The 21372-nt window shown below is 43.9% G+C and overlaps 1 protein-coding gene across 1 annotated transcript in view; it reads right to left on the reverse strand.

The window, feature by feature from the left end:
• Nucleotides 1-20269, reverse strand: part of VIPR1 (vasoactive intestinal peptide receptor 1) — a 103492-nt gene extending 83223 nt beyond the window's left edge. Inside the window, exon 1 of the mRNA XM_057398922.1 lies at nt 20044-20269. Coding sequence (XP_057254905.1) covers nt 20044-20100 — 57 coding nt within the window. The 5' untranslated portion in view covers nt 20101-20269. The remainder of the gene's footprint in view (nt 1-20043) is intronic.
• Nucleotides 20270-21372: the final 1103 nt, after the last annotated feature.

Genomic DNA, 21372 nt, shown 5'->3' on the forward strand with positions numbered 1-21372 from the left:
GCATCCTACAGCCAGGTACCAGTTTGATGATGGGTTACCTCCTTCATCAGCCTGGTTGCCTTGTTTGCACACAGTACTGTGAGAGAGGTCATGGTTCTGGAAGGATGGGCCAGGCAGCCAAAGACATAATCATCCAAGCCAAGCATTATTTCCAATCCAAATAATTAACTTTGAGTAAAACCTAATCTCAGTTCAACTGTGAAATAAAAAAGAAATCAGAAGTAAAAATAAGTAACTAAACCAACAACACAAACCCAGCAATACTTACTAAACAGAAGAGAAATACAGATGAAGAAATATAAATGATGCATCATGAAGCTTAAAAGCATTATGAGGGAACCTCAAGACATCAGGAACATTTGCAGCTAGTAAGAGTTTAATGAGAATTTACTATTTTGGGGGGAGGAGGGATGTCTGGCTGGGTTTGGGTCTTATTTTGTTAGGGCTTTTTTTTGTCTTTTTTAATTGTGTTTTTTTAAACAAAAGCATTACAAAGTCTTACAGATGGTACAGTCCAGTAGAGGAAAGGTCAATGTTGATCTGTATTTGGAAGCAGCAGGGCAATGTGCATGTCACTGATGATGATGATGAAGCTTTTTCCAGTCCCTTAGTAACAAAGGCAGACATTAAACAACATCTAAGAGAGATAAACATTTTAAATCAGCAGGCCTAGATAACTTGCACCTAAGAGCACTTATAATAGCTGGCTGAGAAGGCCTATTTGAATACAGCCAAATACAAAATCTGCACTCAAGAAAGAACAGATTCACCGCAGACCTCCAGTACAGCAGCCTGAATTCTGGAAACAAAGTAATGTGGTGGAGAATTTGGGTATTAAATAAAGTAAATAACTTAGTGTGAACGCCCAGTACGTGCTGCTGAGAAAAGGCTAATGCAACTGTTTGCTGTATAATCCGAACAGCAGGGAAGAACAAGAATATAATACTCCTCTTCTACGTGGTATTGGGAAGAGCTGTGCTGTGACACCAGCATCAGGCATTTTTCAAAGCACCATAATGACCAAGGCAAGGTGTGGAATGAAGCATAAAAGCAATTAGAGGAGCTCTGCATCCTTCTAGAGCAAGACCTGTATGCGTCCATTACAATGTTATCTCGGTAGACACTGGACACCTATGTTTAGGCAACTCAATCAGGAGCTGAATGTCTTCAGAGGTACTCTGTTATACGGCAATTCAAACTAGCAAGAGTAAGGCATGATGAGTTGCAAAGTGAAAACCTGTGCAAATTTGTAATTCTCTCCTGGGTATGTAGATTAATAGCTAGAGCAATGGGAAATAGATGTGCTGAGTTTCCATCTCAGTTCCTGAAGAGTTTAACAAAGTTCAAGTTATGTTTTATCAGAAACAGGTTGTTGGACTAAACTTACTGGAGGTAACTGGTGAAAATCAGCTGCTTTCCGTAACTAGCCAAATAAAATAATCCACCCTTCCCATTAGGGACTACTCTAATCTTAATATAGCTACAACTGCACAGACTTCCTGGGTTTCTCATGTCAGATCTTGGCCAAGGCACTGAAAACTTACATTCCATTTGGAATTTTCTCAACTAGCTGCTGGCATCTCATCATGGAAGCCCGCTTGCTATAGTTGCTCTATGTTTGGAAAAAACAATACATACAAATAATGAAACTTCAGTAATGTTCTTAACTTCAAGGGGATGAAATGCTGTGCACGAGTCCTTAAAAACTCCATTGTAGGGGCACCCCCGTCTGATTAAAGCTGTTTTGTTAGAAAATGCCCAATCAAGGCGTAAATACCCACTAAAGCTCCAGTGACCATAGTAAAATTACTTAATCTGCAAATCAGTTCCACTTGGAGACATTTTTAAAGGACAAAAGGAGGGTCTACATCCAGTTCTTACTAAGAGATGAAGGATGTTGGAAGTCTAGCTGTCTTTTGCATAACGCCTTCTCTGTTCCCTTATATGGGAGAAAGAATAATAGAACCATAGATTGGTTTGGGTTGGAAGGGATCCTAAAGATCATTTAGTTCTAACCCACCTGCCATGGGCAGGGACACCTTCCACTAGAGCAGGTTGCTCCAAGCCCCATCCAACCCGGCCTTGAACACCAACAGGGATGGGGCAGCCACAGCTTCTCAGGGCAACCTGTGCCACTGCCTCATCACTGGTGCCTCTTCCTAATATCGAATCTAAATCTCCCCTTTGTCAGTTTAAAGCCATTCGCCCTTGACCTGTCCTTGTCAGAAGTCCCTCTCCAGCTTTCTTGTTGGCCCCTTTAGGCACTGGAAGCTGCTCTAAGATCTCCCTGGAGCCTTCTCTTCTCTAGGGTGAACAAACCCAGCCCTCTCAGCCTATCTCCATAGGAGAGATGCTCCAGCCCTATGATCATCTCCAAGGCCTCCTCTGGACTCACTGCAAGAGATCCACATCCTTCTTACATTTGGGGTCCCAGAGCTCAAAACAGGGGCCCCATAGCTGAACACAGAAATCCATCTTGAACAAAGGAACTGTCCCACTGTTGCAGGGAAAAGACACCATTTTTTCTTTTCTTTGCTATCGTCTGGTCTTCAATGCAAAAGCATCCATGCCATCACTTCTGGGTTTGCTCAACCCTACAAACCCAGGCTTGCAGTACTGAGCCAGGGACACAGTGAACTCTGGCTGCATCTGCCAATTACAAATTTGGATGTACTTCACCTAACGAAATCTAACAGATTGTGCAACTCCTATGACTGCAGATGTGCTGTGAGACAGCATTTCAAACCACTTCCTATCTTAGGTGCGCATCCATATAAAGTAGGGTTGCACTGTACATGGCTTATCAGACTCATCTGGGTGTTAATCTGGGAACATGGACTCAGAACACATCTGAGTGTTCACAATCCCATTTCTTTACTCTTCCTGTGAAGAGTTTAACCTTTTCCTTGAGGGTCAGAGCTCAAAATGCACCGCAGTGACACAAGCTCATACTGCCATGGCAGGGTTTGCTTCAGCTAGGGAAGATCTTCAAGACAAGGCATTGAAGCCTATTGCCAAGAGGCATCATGTCTGAGGACAGGAGTCCTTAAGAAGCATTTCCCAGTTCCACAGCCTACCAGCTAGACAAGTGAAAAATGAGGATATTCTGTTTAGCAGCCCGTACCTGCCCACCTCAATAAAAAATTGTGTTCACCATCATCTGATTCTTGCCACTAACTTCCCTTCAGTGGGTTTTCTGCCCCAAAGGGTTGCTTCCTGCCCAGAGTATCCTATTCCCAGTCCTGCACATATTGTTGAGAACCATTATTTGTATATGAGAATTTATGGCACTCTGACATAGCACAAAGCTGAAATGCTTTTAAATTGCAGCAAAACTAGCATCAGGATACAGCTGTGCCTTGTGTTCCCTTCATAGGTTATCAAACTAGGAGTAATTCTGAGAGAAAGTGGCTTCTCCAAGTGTGGAAATACAGCTTTGTCTCTCTTTAATTCCTAAATTTCCAGGCATGGGATCAAGGGAATCACACAGCAGACACCGCAGTGGCACAGAGTGAGGAAAGAGAAGAAGCAACAAAGCCTAAAATCAAATCTTAGTACCTTATTATGAGGCATATGTTTTAATATAAGGACTATTATTCCAGTAATTATAGCTGTGTTTACTGTCACTTGTCACTTGATGTGCTTTACATGCTCACAAGACCACAGGCAAGGAGGGAGTGCTCTTCCTCCACAGGTTTGCCAACCTGGGCAAGAAGCCATCCACTGATGCACACTCCCAGCATGCCTGTCCAGCTACTTATCCAAAGCCGAGCTTTGCAAAGTGCTTTAGGAAAATGAAAATCAACAATCCTGCTCCACTTAGTTACAGCGACACTCCAGACTATAATATGGACTGGAAATACTCCTGTGGCTGAATAAATGGAACAAAAAACAAACCTTCAAAAAAAAAATCTGCAAGACATTGGAGAGTCCTGGATGGAGTTTATAACTATCACCATGCTGCAGTTCAGGTCTCAGTTGATCTTTTTGTACATCATCCTTTGGGAAAGATATGTCATTCACAATTCAGTGACACAAGTTGCTATCAGACAGCTGTTACTGGAGTTATTTGACAGCAGTATCTCATGCCACAGCTAAACAGCATGACCAGATAAGACCAAACAGTACAAGTGAACAGAATAGCATCTTTATTTTCTCCTAGTTGTACACTCGTTTTCAATCAACATAGCTAAATGTTCCCTAGATTTAGCCCAGCTCCAGGCTTTGCTCTGCAAAACTAAATGCAGCATATGAAAGGGACGGAAAATAGAAGTGCATTACTCAGCGTAAGTGTACATTGAAAGGTGCAGTTCTTCTCTGAAAAGCCCTTGTTTAAGAGGCAACAAAGGTCAAGGTTGGACCCCTGAGTGCAGCAGCCCCCTGAGATGGCACAATTAACTCCTTAATATGTAGAGCCAATTCAGGGATAGCTTACTGGTCCTTCTGCTGAGAAGATGTGAGAAAAAAATCCCAGCATTTCTTCCGAGGAGCCCAGAAACCACTCGTGACCTGGGATCCAAGCCTCTGTGGATTAAAACTCTTTGGAAGGAGAAGACTGTAAATTTTATTTATTTTTTTTTCTCTTTTTTCTAGCCATAGTCATTTGTCTCTTCAATGGCACAAAAATTAAACCCAGCTGGAATGGCTTTTTAATTAAAATCATACTTTGCTTATCAAAATAAGAACACTTAACTGATTAAAAAAGAAACGTGGAAGCCTCTGGCCCTCCTGTTCCCCATTCTCCAGCCAAGCTGTGCAGCAAACTAACTCTGATAAACAATGTGTAACCCTTTGGAGAGTGCTCCTATCAGCTCTCCTCACCCCATTTATGGGCCAGAAAAAGTCATATAGGACATATAGAGTCCTTATAAAAAGGTATGCACAAAGGCCTGCTCTCTCTGGCTGAACCTGCTGCAGTTCACTCCCATTTTAATTTACCAACTACTGGAAATTCCCTATGGAAACAAAGAATATCTATATATTACACTTCAGCCCCTTGGCTTGTGTCATTATTTATCTTCACAGACAAGTGAAAAGTTTCCCACTGTCTTCAAAGTGCCCTCAGGCCAAAGGCTGAAACTATACACCTGACTCTTTCCTAGCAGATACATCCCACCATCCCACTCCAGTTGTTAAGGACCAGTTTTTCCCCAAGCCCAATAATTCAGCCTTCTTGCTAGAGTCCTCTTATTTTGTTGAAGGCCACTTCATATGGTGACAACAAAATTCATGGGTAATGACATGGGCAAGAGTGGGTCCACATGAGTTGTACCACCCACCAACATTGAAGTGTTCACTAAGGAACATGTCATGTGCCACAGTCTCTGACCATGGGGGAAGACTGCTCTCGCCTGCCCTGCATTTGGGTTTCAGCCTTGAAGGTTGCTTCCATAACAGTTTTCTCAAGCATTAATCTCACAGTTGGATCCTCAGACAACACGGAACAGAAATGTTAACGTCAGCGAAACTAAGCTGATTTATTCTGTCTGAGGATGGTAACCTCAGGGTAGGATTTTCCCAAGCACAACTATTAGTTAAATTCCTAGGGCCAAACGAATATGTGACTGAGTACCTGCATGCTTTTATCTTTCTGTTTTCACTGCCAGCTCCTGCTAGGGAAAGGGATGTTGAGGCAGACACTAGAACTGATGGTCTTGAATCCATGCTGTTTGCAATAATCTTACGTGACTTTCCATCAGAATAGCACTGTCAGGGGAACTCAGCAGCATTTTCCTTATAGACAGAAAGGAGATCTCTTAAATGCTACTTGAATTGGGAAAGTTTCTCTATTTTTAGCTCCAGTAAGAACATTGCAACCACAAGGTCCTGGATTACAGAGGCTGAAATAACCATCTCCCAGACAAACCCAAGAACAGACACGTTGATTTCCAAGTATCTCCCAAGTAATGAAGAAAATGCAATTTTACCCTTGCGGCTCCTCCTACCCTCTCCCTTCTGACACCGAGATGTGCTGCTTCAGTCACACTGTTTAAATTTAGAAAAACATAATTTGGGGGTAATCCACTGATATAACCTACAGGAGACACCAAGATTTCCTTAGTCAGAGCTTTCTTAGATTCTTAAATACCTTTAAACTGTAGACTTCGTCCTACATTATATTCCCAGGCCTGGAAATTTTCTTCTCCAATTAAATCTGCTGCTGTTGAAGAGAGTTAGAGATCCCCAGAATGTAAAACAGGATATGCCTCAAACTGATAGTTGTGATCAAAAAGCTTTCAAACAAAACTCTTCCACTATCTGATCTATGATATAAAACACAGGTCATTAACCCATCCTTAAAAGCATGTCAGTCTTCCAACCTGCAAACAGGTAAACTAGAGTTTCCCTCCTTCCCAGAAACGGCTGTGCCAATGTTTACAGGTATGGCACATTCTGAACATTTTCACACCTGAAAAAGAAAGTTTAAAAATAAACCATAAAAAGCAAGGTTTTTTTCTTTATTCAGTCTTCTGTCAAGAAAAATAACACAGAATTTGTGAACTTATCCAGTTTCTTGATGAGAAGAAAAAAAGAAGGAAAGCTACTTTATTTTTCCTCTCCCATTGATCACAAATTAAAATCTCCAAGGATAAATATCTCACACTGCGCAATTTTGCAAACAAAAAAAACACCTTCCTGAAAATATTCATCAAGTGAAAGGTTACCATTTTTTTGTTAAGGAAAACGCATTTGGAAGACAAATGGTCAGCAAGGTCTAATGTGAATAGAGCAATCAAGGTTCTTTGTATCTTGGCCTTCGGACTAATTAAATCTCATTCCACAGTAACCACGTACCACCCACTCAGTGGCCAGCTGCAGCCACTAACTGGGTGAGCTGTGCATGCATAAGTGCAATGGTTCCCCCAACACAGACCTCACTGTTGGTGTACAACATCAATTTTAAATTTCTCACTCAACTGCCTACCCCTTGCAAGCAACACATGCCCCTGTGCATGTGCAGTTAGAGATGGCTGACCACATCTTTTCTGGAGGGATGCACCATTGCTGTTGCTATTTTAGCACAGAGTGAAGGATCTGGGAGAGACTCCCTATTGCTCATAGAAGAGCAATCAAAAATATTAATCCTCTTCTGCCTCCCATCTGAAACAAACATTTACAGGGAACAGACCAAATCTGCTCTGTGAAACACCCTGCTGTGACTGGCAAACCAGCCCCCGGCTGAACACTGAACGTACGGCCAGGATCATCCTGACGAAAACCTTTCCCTGCCTCTGCTCCCTAACAAAAAACTTACCGCCTTTCATGGCTATGATCTATCTCCATGACAGACTGAATTACGAATGACACTGCTGGCTGGCAAAAGAAGGCATGAGTCCACTGTGGATGGATCTCTTGAAAGAAGGGGCAACGGTGGGAGAGAGCAGTGCCCGCTATCACACACAGAGCAAAGTCATCCAGTTGGCTTTGAGTTTTCTGCAACAGAAACATGTTCTGCAGCATGCCCAAATGCACTCACACGAACTTCAAAATATGAACAGACTGAGGGGAAGACTCCTATCGTTGGTGGGACCTTCTCACCAAAGAACTAGCAAAGCTGTAACTGGGGGGACTATGTGAAACCCTAGAGAGATCCTGCCCATCTCTCAACAAACCTGTAGCTTCCCAAAATGATCTGCTTCCATCTCCTACTTGTACCAGTCTCAGTCAAACATGGATGTGTTTGTCAAGCCTGGCCAACCTCCTATTCCTGTAATGATAGGTAGATCCATATTGCAATAATGCCTTGCTCCTGCTAAAGACAGTTTTGCCTTAAGCAGGAGGGTGAGCACTGCATTGTGAACAGTATCACATCAACTGCTCTCCCTGCATAGCAGCTGAATGAAATACACATCATATAAGAAGGCCCCTCCTGAGGCAGCTTCTGTGACAGTCAACACATCCCTTTCAGAAACGGGCCAACCTCCATCACACAAGATGTTGGCATTCTGGCTCCCAGTGCTGCTCTTGGCAGGCTCTTCTAACATCTCACTCCCCTCACTGCTACAAACCTTCCTACACCCAACCAAATTCAATCGCATTGAGCATACAAACACTCTTGCACCTGAGCTAGCCCTTTACTCTAGAAGATGATTCCATTCTTCAACGTTAATACAACTGCACAGAGGTAACCACATCATCCTCACAACATCAATTTCCAAGGCTAATCTAACCAAACACTAACTGCAAAGTCTTTATGATGCTGGCAGACAAAAGTGAAAAGAAATAAGCAAAAAGCAAGTAAAGGAAGCATATTTTTCTCATTTCCAGACTGGGTTTTAGGCATTCAGCTGCACAACCACCTCTACCAGAAAGCTCATTTACAGTCTGGAACAGAAGTCAGAGCCTCTCAGCTTCCTCCGATGCCTGAACTATTGCCCCTCTACAGCTGTAGTTGAATTTACTGGTTGATCTCCTTCTTTTCATGGTTACCCCATTGGACACTGTTTCTTGCCTGTACTTCTTCCCAGGCTAATCTGCAAGACAAATAACCATCTATTTTTAGGCGCATTGTATTCTGCCTGGTTGGGCCCTCCTCCCAGGGCAGCAATATATATTTAATACTTGCTTCCAGAGCTGACAGCCCAGGAAGCTTGAGTGGTGAACTGGCAAAGAAGAAATAATTACAAAGTAGAAGGGCATCAACCTGCCAAGCACTTTAATACCCCTTCTAGAAAAAGAGGCTTGACTTTTCAACAGTCCTATAGTAGTGAAGAAAGCAAGACTGTATCAAAGACACAGCTGCTGTTTTATTATGATGATGACTTCTGTTGTGCAATAACAAATCTTGTCTGATCGACAGCAGAGAGGAACAGGAGGAGAAATAACGCTGTTAGAGCAATATGCAGAGAAAAAACATGCTGGAATTAAGGCAGTAGAGAAGAAACAACTGCACGTAGGCTGGTCAGCGTTCCCAGCATAGGCTGTCCCTAGGAGTGCTACAGCTCTGGGATACTGCTAGGATAGCAATGATTCAAGTAGGATCAGCAGATCCAGTGATCAACCTGCACAAGAGAATCAGCTCAAATGTGGGATTGTTCCATAATAGATCTATGTAAAAGCTGTGGCTCCTAAACGCTCTGCAGCCAGAGTTCATGACTGCTGCACTCATGTTTCTCTGGCCCATTGCTCCTGGCTGCCCTTCGACACAGTCCTACAACCTCCCCTTTTCCCTCATCCCAGCCCTCACCGTACCTCCAGGCCAATACCATGCTGGGATCACTGGTACTGGATCCTGGCCAGTTCCTGAGGCCCCAGTCACAGCATGCAACAGCCACTTGGACTCTTTTCCCTTCTGCACCTCTTCTTCCAAAGAGTAAATACAGTGCTGTGAACGACATTAAGTGTCTTTCTTTTCGAAAACTGCAACCTTTACTCAACCCTTTACTTAGCTATTCTTCCACAACTGAATTTAGTGTTTCTGGAAGAGGTCCCTTCAATAAATCATGGCTGGTTTATCTCCCTGTAACAACAATACATAATAAAAAAAAATAAAATTAAATTAAATTGAACAGACAACCAAAGCTGCAGCTTCATAGCTAGGTTTAAAAATATTTCCAGATGCTTATTGGTCTCTTAAGACATTTCTGAGGCTCAGGTCAAGTAGACCCAAGGTTGCAGGCTCCAACTTTTAATTTCTTTTCCATCTACAAAACCATCAGGGCTTGTCTAACATAGTTTAACCACAGTTTCCTAGTCGAAGGAACACAGCAAAAAAATGAACTTCAAGAAGTGAAAGCTAAAACCATATAAATGCAATAGGAGCCCTATGCTGGCAGAGACCTCAAGGAGAGAAAAAGGTTTTTGCTGCCTTATATTCCCAAAACTTGAAGATCCGAATGAAAAAAACAGTTAAGGTGAAAGGAAACAGATACACGTCAACATTAGGAATCTCTTTGTATCACTATGTAAATTTCATTATAGTGCAGATCACACACTTCCAGCTCAACTTCAGCCACTGACAAACATCCAACTTAGTGTCTCCACAAGAGCTAGGGACCAAGATGAATGGATCTCTAGAAGTAACATCTCACACCACAGTTTTATTAAGAGCTATTACAGCTATGATTGACTACTGATAGACGGCACATAATTATTTTATTAGACAGACTAAAATAGCTGGAGATAGAAAAAAAAGCTTCTGAAGCTCTAACTCTAAAACACACAGGAAACTGCAGGCTATGTGTAGGTTTGAACTAATTGGTCTGACTTTAGTCAGGTTTGTTAATTATAGGGAGGGGGGAAGAGTAATTAGCACCTGCAGAGGTGACAAATCACTTAGCAAGGGAGGAGCTGGTAGGACCATCAAACCTTGTAGAGCTGAGCTGCAGGGGTGGGCAAGAGTAATCACCACTGTGACAGCAAGAAACTAGCAGGTGGCCAGACATGAAAAAAACTGTGGTATGTCATAAAAATCAGTGTCTCCACTGAGTCTGAGATTTTTAATGCCCAGCAGAACCATGAATGTTAATTTGTGAGCTTGGCTTTCTAAGATACATTGTCAGTCTGTAACACAGAAGGATGGTAGCAATGGTTTTGCAATAAAACCGTCTCCAACCAGCACACTTTTTTTCCATGTTGTCCCACTGATAAACATCTTCAGGCTAAACCCAAACAAACTGCTACTCAGCTCTATTTCTCTTTCAGACCTCAGGAAGTACTGTTATGCCTTAAAAGCACATATTTTTATTTTATATTTATATATAAAAATATAAAAATAAGTATCTCAGTTGTTCCAATATAAGCTGTTGTTTCTCCTGACAAACCTTGCCTCATCTGCACGGTACACAAACAGCCTGAAGATAAGTCTTTGACATGCTGTTTGCTGAAACACGTATTGAGTTCCCAGGGGAAGGAAGAGAGAGCAGGGCATGGAGGAGCAAAGTTTAAATTTGCCAGAATTGGTGCTGCAAAAGAAACTGTGTGAAGAGGACGAAGAAACAAGAATTGTCCCAGTCACAAAGCACCAGCTCCAGCAGGCAGAAAATGCTTTGCACAGAAGAACTGCAAAAAGGACACTGTACAAGTCAGTGAGTCGAGCAAAACAGAAGGGGTTGGAAAATCCTTTGAAAGGAACCATTGCAGCACTGGAGTTAAGTGCATGGCATAGCTGAGACCCACACGTCTCTGCAGCTGTGTTTAATGTCATCCCCCCAAAACTGCAAGCAGCCCAGCAGTTGACACTTGGGCACATCAAGTAATTCTTCACATAACGTTTGGCTTCCTTTCAGTGCCCCATGAAGCTGTGAACCATCTCAGCAGCAGCATTCTTCTCTGCCTTTGAACATGTCAAGCAAAAAGACTACCTGGCTATATTGTGAAAAAAAGCTGGGAAAGCCTAATTATGCTTAAGAACCCGGATGAAAATGAAAAATTACCAAATAGATGGATGCAGACATTGCAGGAAACAAGAAGCTTGTTTCAGCATTAGCTCTTTTTGCACTTTCACCTTGCTTTGAAATGACCCCAGGGCAATAAGAAAACCCTGTGACCTCACCCGGAAAGGAGTCCCAGAGGGATCCCCAGCCAGCAGAGGCTGGTGAAAGGGCTCCATCACCCCTCTATGTAGCTCCCAGCACATGACAGGCCTCATCAAGGCAAAGAAATCAGCCACATCCCTTTGCATTCCTTGTTGAATCGTCCCACATTATTAGCCCCGGACTGCAAGGGAAAAAGCAGTCAAGAAATACTGAGCACAGCTCAGGACTAAGCCCGATCCCTAATGGCAACGACGATGAAGCAGTTTTAACAGCAGGATGCAAGCAACCACATCAGCCGGAGCTGCTGCAGCTCCATGGCTGAGCAATTTTCCTTTGAGGAAGGGCTGAATGATCCTGGGGAGGATTTCATTCACTCCCTTCCTCTGCAAGAAAGCACGCCTGCCAGGGCAGCGCGGTTTAATCTCTGCTCTGGAATCTCCTAAGGACTGTGAAAAGTGACTAAATAAATAAATAAATTTTAAAAACCAACTGCATGTGTCCCACACAGCCAAGAATGGGATATGGGATGAACTTCTTAAAGGGGTTCACCTCTCTTCTGATAAATAGACAGGGGTCTGTAACAGGAAAGAAACTATTAAAAACAAAAACAAACGAAACAACAACAAAAAAAAAAAAAACCAAACCAAAACCGACCAAACCAACCAAAAACCATAAGCACTACATTCACTTAAAATAAGAATTAAATTTGGCTACCACAGTATAAAAGTGGAAGAGGTATAATCTCCAGCAGGATTTCGATTCTGGCTGTTTCCCAGCTGAGCACTTAAAAATGCTGCGTCAGCACTGAAACAGCTTTTCATTCTGTTGTCAATGTACAGCGCTGCTAAGGATTTTTATTTCTGAGGGGTGGACAACATACTCAGTATATATGACTGTTTCCTTTTTGCCTTGCAAAAGGATATTTTCCTTAAAGTTTGAACTGCGGCAGCCTGACCACTCTGGAAAGTTGAAATAGAAGCTGGTTTTCAGTAATGAATAAAGCAGGCTGCAGGGAAAAGCTCAGCATGAGCAGGTTTTCTTCTCTGCATTCTTACACAACACAAAAGGTGCCTGGGGAGGCTTTCGGCTTGCAGCTTAGGATCTCTTACGTGTGGGCGTCTACCTGAGGACTGAGCTGCTGTTGTAGTCAATGAGAGTTCGAAAAGGTGCACAACAGAGGCACACAGTGCCATCTGAGATATCTTTATATTCTGTGCTCACAGCATCCACATGGGACTGCCAGATAACACAGGGTCTGCAGGGGTTTTATACTCTCAAGAAAGGGACCATGTGGGATAATGGGGTATCTTCTTACATCTCAAACGGCCTGAAGTGCCTGAGAGCAAGCAGCCAAGCTGAATCCGATGATATTGCTGACCACAAGAGTTCAGACCATCTGGGTCACACATACACACCTACACATCAATGCTGAACTGTAGGTGTCCTAATCTGCAAAGGGAATCCCTCTCCGAGGTCACCTGCGGGGAAGCTCACAGACTGATTAGCTGTGATAGACAATGACATTTATAAGGACCCTGGAGATGTTCCCTGCTCAGATACTGGTTGTGATGTTACATATTACCAGGTATTAATTGGAACATCTGTTAAACACAGAATCAAGGCTGGAGCCTCAAGCATAATTTTAAAAGACACCCAATAGATTTCAGCTTTGCAAAGGAGACATGAAGCATTGATATTTTCCCCTCCAGAGAAGAATTGCATTCAAATAGAATTTTTTTTTCCTCTTCTCTCTTGAGGAGATGCAGTTTCACAGGGATGAAGATTAAAAGAACGTGGAACTCATATTAAGCATCCTAACTATCAGGAGTAGGAATATCCCTGAGCCTGCTGCAAAAGCAAGGAGATCATGGTGATAATGTCTCAGCAGAGAGTTTTGGTCTCTCTATTCAGTTCCTTTGGTCTCTTCGCGCCCTCAAATCAATGCAAATCAGTGACGCCAAGACATCCAGAAGAGTTTATCAAAGCAGCATCACCAAGTCTGTTGTCCAGCCCAGTAGTGAAATGCATCAGAAAATAATTCCGAATTGGCTCTGAATTAGAAAATAATCCCCATTCAGTTCTAACGCTTGAATTTAAACGCAAATGACAGAAGTGTAAATCTCCCATCTCCCAACAGTGTAAAAAGTGAAATGGATAGTTAGTGACTCCCCTGAGGGTGAGAAATCTACCTAATGTGTCTAATGGAGAAGTTTAAGGCTATTAGCATCCATTGTTTTCAGTTGACTGGAAAAGTGACTTTGTTAAAGTATATCAGGGTCTCCAAAATTCAGGTACAGCTCGGAAACTAAAGTAGTCTTTAAGTCCCGGAAAGGCTATACATATAAAAGTTAGTGCTGTAGGTAAAATCTGACACAATAAACCGCCAGTAAAGCAGCACTAATGTGTTTCCCAGCCTCAAGCAACCCACAACACGCACTCCTGTGCATGAAAACGTCCCTAAATTCGCTTTATAAACCAACCATCTAAAAATTACAGAACTGAGTTCTGATGTCACCTACACTAACTTCACACCAAGGCTGCACTGACCTCAGGGCACCGCATCTGCCTTGCATCTGCATGACTGACAGATGAGTGGGGAAAAGAATATCGGAGGCAAGGACCATAACAACAAAGAAACAATCACACCTGCTCCTGCCTCTTAATCTTACCTGCTCGCCTCCAGGGGGTCAAGCCGTGCTCACACAGGCTATTTATAGTTGTGCAGATTGGCAATTATTAAACATAAGTGCTCTTGCTATTATAGGTCTTCCCTAATTAGGGTTTATGCATGAGGCTAAGCAGTTTAAATGTAATTTGTAGCAAAGCTAATAGCCAGTAGATGCTTCTAATAAAGCTGAAGTTCCAGGACAGAAAAATTAGGTACTTTATTAACAACATCTTTATCAGAAGGAAACTTTGCACTTTTATTTACAACTTCAGAAGCCATTACATTTTCTAAAAAAAAAAAACCCAGTGCTGAAGAAGACTGGTATTGCTCCATTCAACAAATACAAGGGCTGTATAACGATGCAAGGAGCATTCAAGCAAAAAGTGCCTTTGGGGAGCCCATCATCTTCTTCAAACCTTTCCCAAGGACTTTCTGAGTACTAATGAATGAACTCCCCGGCATTATGGGTCATTGTGATGTGAAAGGTGAAGCTCGTGCCTAGAGAGATGAATCATCCCAGAGAAATCCCTTTGGGTCAGGCATGAAGCCAAGCATTCTGCAGGTTGCTCCAAAAGGGAACGGTGACAAGATGACCACTCAGCTGGTGAACAGCCTTCCCCAGCCACGCACAGGACCTCTCTGCCATGGCATTAGCTTTGTTAGCTCTGGACAGAGGCCAGTCTGATGGCTGGCATCAATCCCCTGCCTGTCTCTTACCTTGAAACAAAAGGTCCTATTTTAATTCCACTGCAGTCCTCTGGGTTGGTGTTTTCAGAGGCAAAGACATCTCTCCTCTTGGCTCAGCTCCCACACAAACGAAGCTGTGAGAGCTCATGACTTCTGGAAAACATCTGGGAGGGTGGAAGGGAGGGAGCAGTGAAAGAGCAAGAGCTCAGCACTCACCGAGGGGAACTCTGCTTGGCTGCACAAGGCAGGAAGATAAATCACTGCCACAGCACAAGCGAACTCAGCAAGTCTCATGGAGGGAGCAGGAGATTCTGACCTGCCTGCCTATCTGTCCTTCCATGCTCTCCATCCCACCTGCTGGGCTAGAACTCCAGCCCCTCCTGCTCTAGGGTCTCCAGCCATCTCTGACCCATTTTTATTGTGGTTTTGGCCCATTGATTGAGTATTTTTCTTGGCTTGATTTCCTAGATTTTTGTTCCTACACAGGACTTTCCTCTTCTTTCCAATACAGAAGAGACAAAGTTGATGAGACCAGAGAATCGGGATATATTTAATCACATAATCTTTCACAGGCATTGGAAAACCACATATCCGTTTCCACTGAGCCAGCGTGATGCAGTAGCAATCCCATTTGCAACAGTGAAATGACACTGCCATGCTTATGCTGATTTGGTCCGAGGGCAGGACGTGACCTACTGTGTTCATAAAACCAAGCTAAGTCCTGCTCCTCATCAAAACTTGATTAACAGTTTTCATTCTGTACAGATAATTTGACTCCTTTCCTGAACTTGAGCCACAGATGCCATGCAGAGTCTGACAAATCTCTTCCAAGCGTGCTCAGTTCCAACTTAAAAAAAAAGAACAAAACACCAAATCATCTTGCCTTGGGTCTCATTGATCTAGACAGTGTCTGGTACCCTTCCTCAGACTGCCAATAAATAGGACATGATGCTGAACAGGGAGATATCCTTCTTGCTCCTGTTCCTTCACTTTTCCATCTCCAACAAGGATCTGCATTTACAAGCTAGCCCAAATACCAGGTAATTTTCCAGTCCTACCAGACTAAGTCAGCATATGATGTGGCAAGTAGAAGACTGATTTTGACAAGGTACTAGTCTTCCCAATTGCTTCTGCTGGAGACCATCTGGTAAAGGGAAAAAGCTATCTTATTTTTTTATTTCCCTTTCCCCACCCCTCCAAAAACTGATAGAAACTCTGTGTGTTTGCCATTTCCAAGGCAGGCCGCCTTGCAGTAAGCACCTTGGGAGAGCTGAAACACCTCTTTCATGACCTTGGTCCCGTCACTTAATCATGCCCCAATTGCCTATGTATAAAATGTGCAAAGCAGCTCTGTGCATCTACCCAGTACCAGGACCCCTCCTCGGATATTCAAGTGGGAAAAGACAAAAACCACTCAGCACAGTCACACAACTATGAAACAATGACAGTAAGAGCAAAATGTTACAGTAGCCTCACAAGTCAGCAGTGGACACACTTAGAACAAAATCCAGCACACTCACTTCTCATTTTCACCTGGTGCAGCCCCTCTGGTTGGTTGTCACACCGCTTCTGATCTTACAACAGGAAGGAGTTTGAACCAGAGTATTTTTAACGTGCGGTAAAAAGGGGGAAATTTACGTACACTCCCAAATCCACAGGCCAGGCAGCTTTCTCTGTCCATGGTCCCATCTGCCTGTTGATGTGGAGCATTTTGCAGCCATCTCTCTTTTTAAAAAAAAACACCTCGGTGGACTCCTCTCCTTTTACAACACACCACAATTCCCTTCCCTCTGGTTCTCCAGAGTTTTCATGACTGAGAAAAACGTCTCAGCTGCGGAGAGGGTGTGATAATTACAGTGTGAAACCCCCTGCTGGCATGCTGGTGGGCTGGAGTAGCAGTAACACATCGTTGGAAATAGTCTTGAATATTTTGCATAGCATTTTTCCTCCTTTGATATTGTAGTTTTGCTTGCTTTATTTTTGCTCTTTGGCCTTGTTATGCTCTAAATAAGAGGTAAAATACACGTACCAGTGAAAACATGCACTCTGACAACTTTCAGTGCTATAGAGAAGCAATGAGACTTTCAGAGCTACCCAGTGTTGCACAACTGGTTCTCCTAAATAAAGTCAGTCATGCATTTACACATGTATAAACTTAATAAATCATGCACCTAGAAATATGCTGAGGTTCTGTGGCAAGGCCTTTGTTAAACACATTGCTAAAGGATCTTTGTGATGGATACAGGAATTAGGTTGGAGGATTATAGCAAGTAGCTAGCCTTTTAGCCAAAAATATTGATTGCTTTGTTTTAAATGTATTTATGTCACTTTGCAGATTCTCAGTCAAGAGCATGAAAGAGATACAGTTACAGCTGAAGTGGCTGGTTTTTACAATGATCCAATTTCCAGCATTTACACTGAGGCTCCTTTCCACCTCTTCATGTGGCTACTTCATGGCAGGAACAGAATAAAAACTGTGAAAAGCATAAATTACACCAGCTGGACAGATTTGGCTAATTCAACTAGCTTGTGGTCTGAAGACATGTAGAATCCATCAACTGTTTTGAATTATCCACATGGAATCATGGAATAATTTGGGTTGGAAGTGACTTTAAAGATCCTCTAATTTCAATGTCCTGCCATGGGTAGAGACACCTTCCACTAGACCGCCAACCTGGCCTTGAACACTGCCAGGGATGGGGCAGCCACAGCTTCTCTGGGCAACCTGTGCCAGGGCCTCATTTACCAGACACACTGAAAAAAAAAAAAAAAAAAATAATTCAACTTGTATCTCTCTGGGCCAGATTATTTTAGTTACAGCCCTAAAAAGTTAAACCGACCCACTAGAACACAATAGGGATTATTCTAGATTCACACCATGCCCCCATCATCACCTGTTTCCACACTTGCCTTCCAAATGTCACAAGCTGACTTCTGCAGGAGGCAGGTCTCTGGCAAGCATGGCCTGATGAACTGCAGCAAATGAGATCTGCCCAATTTCCCTTTTTCCACATTTGTACATCATGAGAGGCCAGGGTGAAAGTTTATAACAGCAATTAGAAGCCACATGGCTGCAGCAGTTTTATAGCACTGAACTTCTTGATCAGCCAATCCTACTCATTCAGTTTTTCCAAGGACATACCAATAAAAATTATCACAATAACTTAGGAGGGGAAAAAAAAAAAACAACACCTTTGCTGAGCCATTGTAGTTCCCAGAACCAGGATGTTACAATTGTAGAGTTAACTTCTGCTTAAAAAATGAGCACTGAATCCCAGGTTTAAACTGAGAAACAAGCAACAGGGATTTTCTCTAGCATTGAGGCACTTCAGTGTTAGTCACCTTGCAGATCAGCGCTGATAAGAAGCATGTGAATCTCTTTAACCCACTAGTATGAACCAGGTCCCAGGAACATTAACACAACAGAAGAATGAGAAAACAACCAACAGTTCTACTAAACCAAGGGCAAGGAGTGAGATAAAGTATTGAACAACAGGATAATAAAAAAGTTGCAAAGAAACCAATACAGAATTGCACCTACGCTGTGCCTTGCCACTGTCTCAGAGCCTTAAAAGGGGTTGAGTTTACTGATAGGAACAGTCAACCCAAGAGAACCAGCTTAAGGGCCCGATCCTACACACTGAACTTCAACAGACTACGTGACTTAACCCTCTGAAGGATCAGGCCCCAGAGGACCTCTTCATGCCAACAGCATTTAAAGAAATGGGATTTTTGCTATGGGCTTCACTGAAAGCAAGAATTGGAGCAGCTCCAGCAGCTGATTGGATTGCTGCCCCTTCTCATTTCCCCAGCTCCAGCCCCAGACAAGCTATTTTGGATCTTCCCTAAAGCAAAGTCTGTAGATCCCAGGAAATAAGCGCCTGATCTTTTTTTTTTTTTTTCTAATACTTTAATCTGTTTTCCCAGTGTGTTCTTCTTCAAAGAAAGTCTGTGGCGATGCAGATGGATGGCTCATGGTGACAGACTAAAAAACTGAATACGCCCATTTGTCTCATTTCTTAAAGAACAAGGGGAGAATAAAGGAGGGACAAGTGATGCAGTGACAAACCTGGGTTACCTTCCGCTCTTAGAGACTCCTTTTGGTTAGTCCAACTCTGCTCACTGGAGAACAGGGCAGCTTTGAGCAACGCACTGTCACCAGTCGAGGAGAGCAAACAGAAGAGACTTGCAACCCTATCCAGCCCAACAGGATTCTGGTATGGCACCCTCACCTTCCAAAGAAGAAAACAAGTGTGGGACAAGACTAGAAGTGAGAGAGGAAAGCTCAGCTACAGCCAACACCTAATATGTTGTGTTGTGTCTCTCCCCCCAAGCCCAGTACTGCGTGTGGTATCAGAAATCACACGCTGCAAGGAAACAAGCTGTAAGAGCAAAGCCCCGGTGAAATAAGGCAGAACCCCGTGTCTGCGCTGTTTGCGGAGAGCATTAGCTTTTGCTTGCACACGTGCGTGCTTGTGCGCACAGACCCACTGCTAGGAGAAACAATCCCGTTTACTAATTCTGCGCCGTGCTAGGAGCCATCTGCGGCGGGGGAGGAAGCACCACTGCCCCAGCCAGGGACCTGCAAAGCGCTGAAATTGCAAGCAGAAGAGACACAGCAGTCAGAAATCACATCCTTTGCTCCCAGCTACTGCTCTTTCCTCAAGCAGTGCATTCACATGAGGTTTTAGTGTCAGAGAGCAGCACTTAGCTGAACTTCTCATGGGCATCTAGTCGTTCTTCAACAAGAAGAAGGTCCCATCCGAGAGCCCTCTCCGCCCTGCAGCTGCATTGTCTCCGGGAAACCTCATCCCGTTATCCCCTGGTTTGAGGTGGGGGGGAAGCTGTGCACTAAACGATAGAGCTCCTAAACAAAAGCTAAAGCAAACCGAAAGCCAGACTACAAACCTGAATGACAACGAAACCAAGAGCGAGTCCTAAATAAAACACTAACCCCCAAAGAGAATTCCTCTAGCGCTAGAAATTTTCTTACTCCCGAAAAGGAGATGCCGGGAACGAAAAGAACGTTAGGGGATTGCTGATTTCGAGGTTATCAAAGAGAGGGAAGCCCAACAGAGATACATCTGCCTTGCACCGACAGCGCTTCCGAAGTTGCCCAAAGTTTGCCCGCAGCTGAGCCTGTCACCCCCAAAGCCGGGGGAGCGCGGTCTCAGCAGGGCCAGCCCGCCCCGGTCCGGAGCACGCACTCACCGGGGAGAGGAGCCAGACGAGCAGCGGCACCACGACGCCCAGGACAGGGGGCTCCATGCTGGCCACGCCGGGCCGGAAGGTACCGCGCTCCGGTAGCTCCCAGCGCTGCAGCCAACGCTGCGCTGCGCTCCCGGCACCGGGCTGCGCGCATCCAGCGAGGGAGGAGAAGGAGGAAAAGGAAGGAGGGAGAAAAAGAGGGAGGTAACATTACAAACCCCCGCGCCCCTCCGCACCGCTCCACCGCCTCTCTGCGTGGGGCGGGGCCGCACCGCCTACCACCCCCCCTCTCGCCCCAGGTGCCGCCGGGCCCGCGGGCAGACGGCGCTTACCGGCCGTCTCTGCCCCCCTCCGGTCCTCTTCTGTCTTTTTTCCTCCCTCTCGCTTCCCTTCACCCCTTCTCCTTTTCCCCTTTATTAATTTTCCCCTTCGTTTGACTTTTTCTTTTTTCGATTTTCTTCCCTCTTCCCATTTTTTCTTCTTTCCCTTCTTTTATCCTTTCTTTTTTTTCCTCTTATTTTTTTTCCTTTCTTCTCCTTTCTCCCTATCTCCCATGTTTCCTTTTCACTATCTTCCCCTTTTCTCTCTCTTCCTTTTTTTTTTGTTTCCCTGTTTCCACCCTTCTTTTTCCTTTTTCTCTTCCATCACCTTTTTTCTTTTTTATTTCCCTTCCCCCCCCATTTTCCCTTCTCCCACTTTTTATATGTCTTCACCCTTTCCCTCCCTTTTCTGCTTCCCTGTTTTTTTAATCCTTCCCTCCCTCTTTTTCCTTGTCTTTTCAACTTCTTAAAGCATTGGAATGGGTTGAGGAGAAACCAAGGCTGAGGAAATCAGCAAAGCTCATTTTTTTCCTTTTTCCCTCCAAGCTGATGCAGTCACTATGGGATTCTTCCAGCTGCACAGTGAGAACCTTGCAGATCCACAGCTTGCAGTGCAAAACCATCTCATCTCTTTGCAGAGCCTGGAGACTCCTTACTGGGTTCATCCCTGAGAGATGCTGAGATGGGTAGGAGGAAATGGTCTTGTTAGGGGGAGTGGTGGGTAGAGGCACAGAAGGCCCAGTATTGCCATGAGCTCTACAAGTGTGTTGAGTTGTGCTGGGAAAGGAGATGAAATGGTTGCTTGGAGTATTTGGCTTCCTGTGAAATAGCTGCTCGGTTACAAGGGGCTTAGGTAGACAAAAGTTTGCAAATTCCAACCCAGTTCGGTGAATATGTGTGTCCTTTCTCTGTCCTTCCCCTCGGAAAAAGAGAGAAAAGTTCCAAAATGCAGGTCAGTGACATGACATTTCTGGGCTTCTCATTTTGGAGGGACAGCTCAAGACCGGATCGA

This window comes from Pezoporus wallicus, unplaced genomic scaffold, assembly GCF_028554395.1.
Source record: "Pezoporus wallicus isolate ANWC-B61680 ecotype Strahan unplaced genomic scaffold, APGP_CSIRO_Pwel_v1 contig_3487, whole genome shotgun sequence".
NCBI lineage: Eukaryota > Metazoa > Chordata > Aves > Psittaciformes > Psittacidae > Pezoporus > Pezoporus wallicus.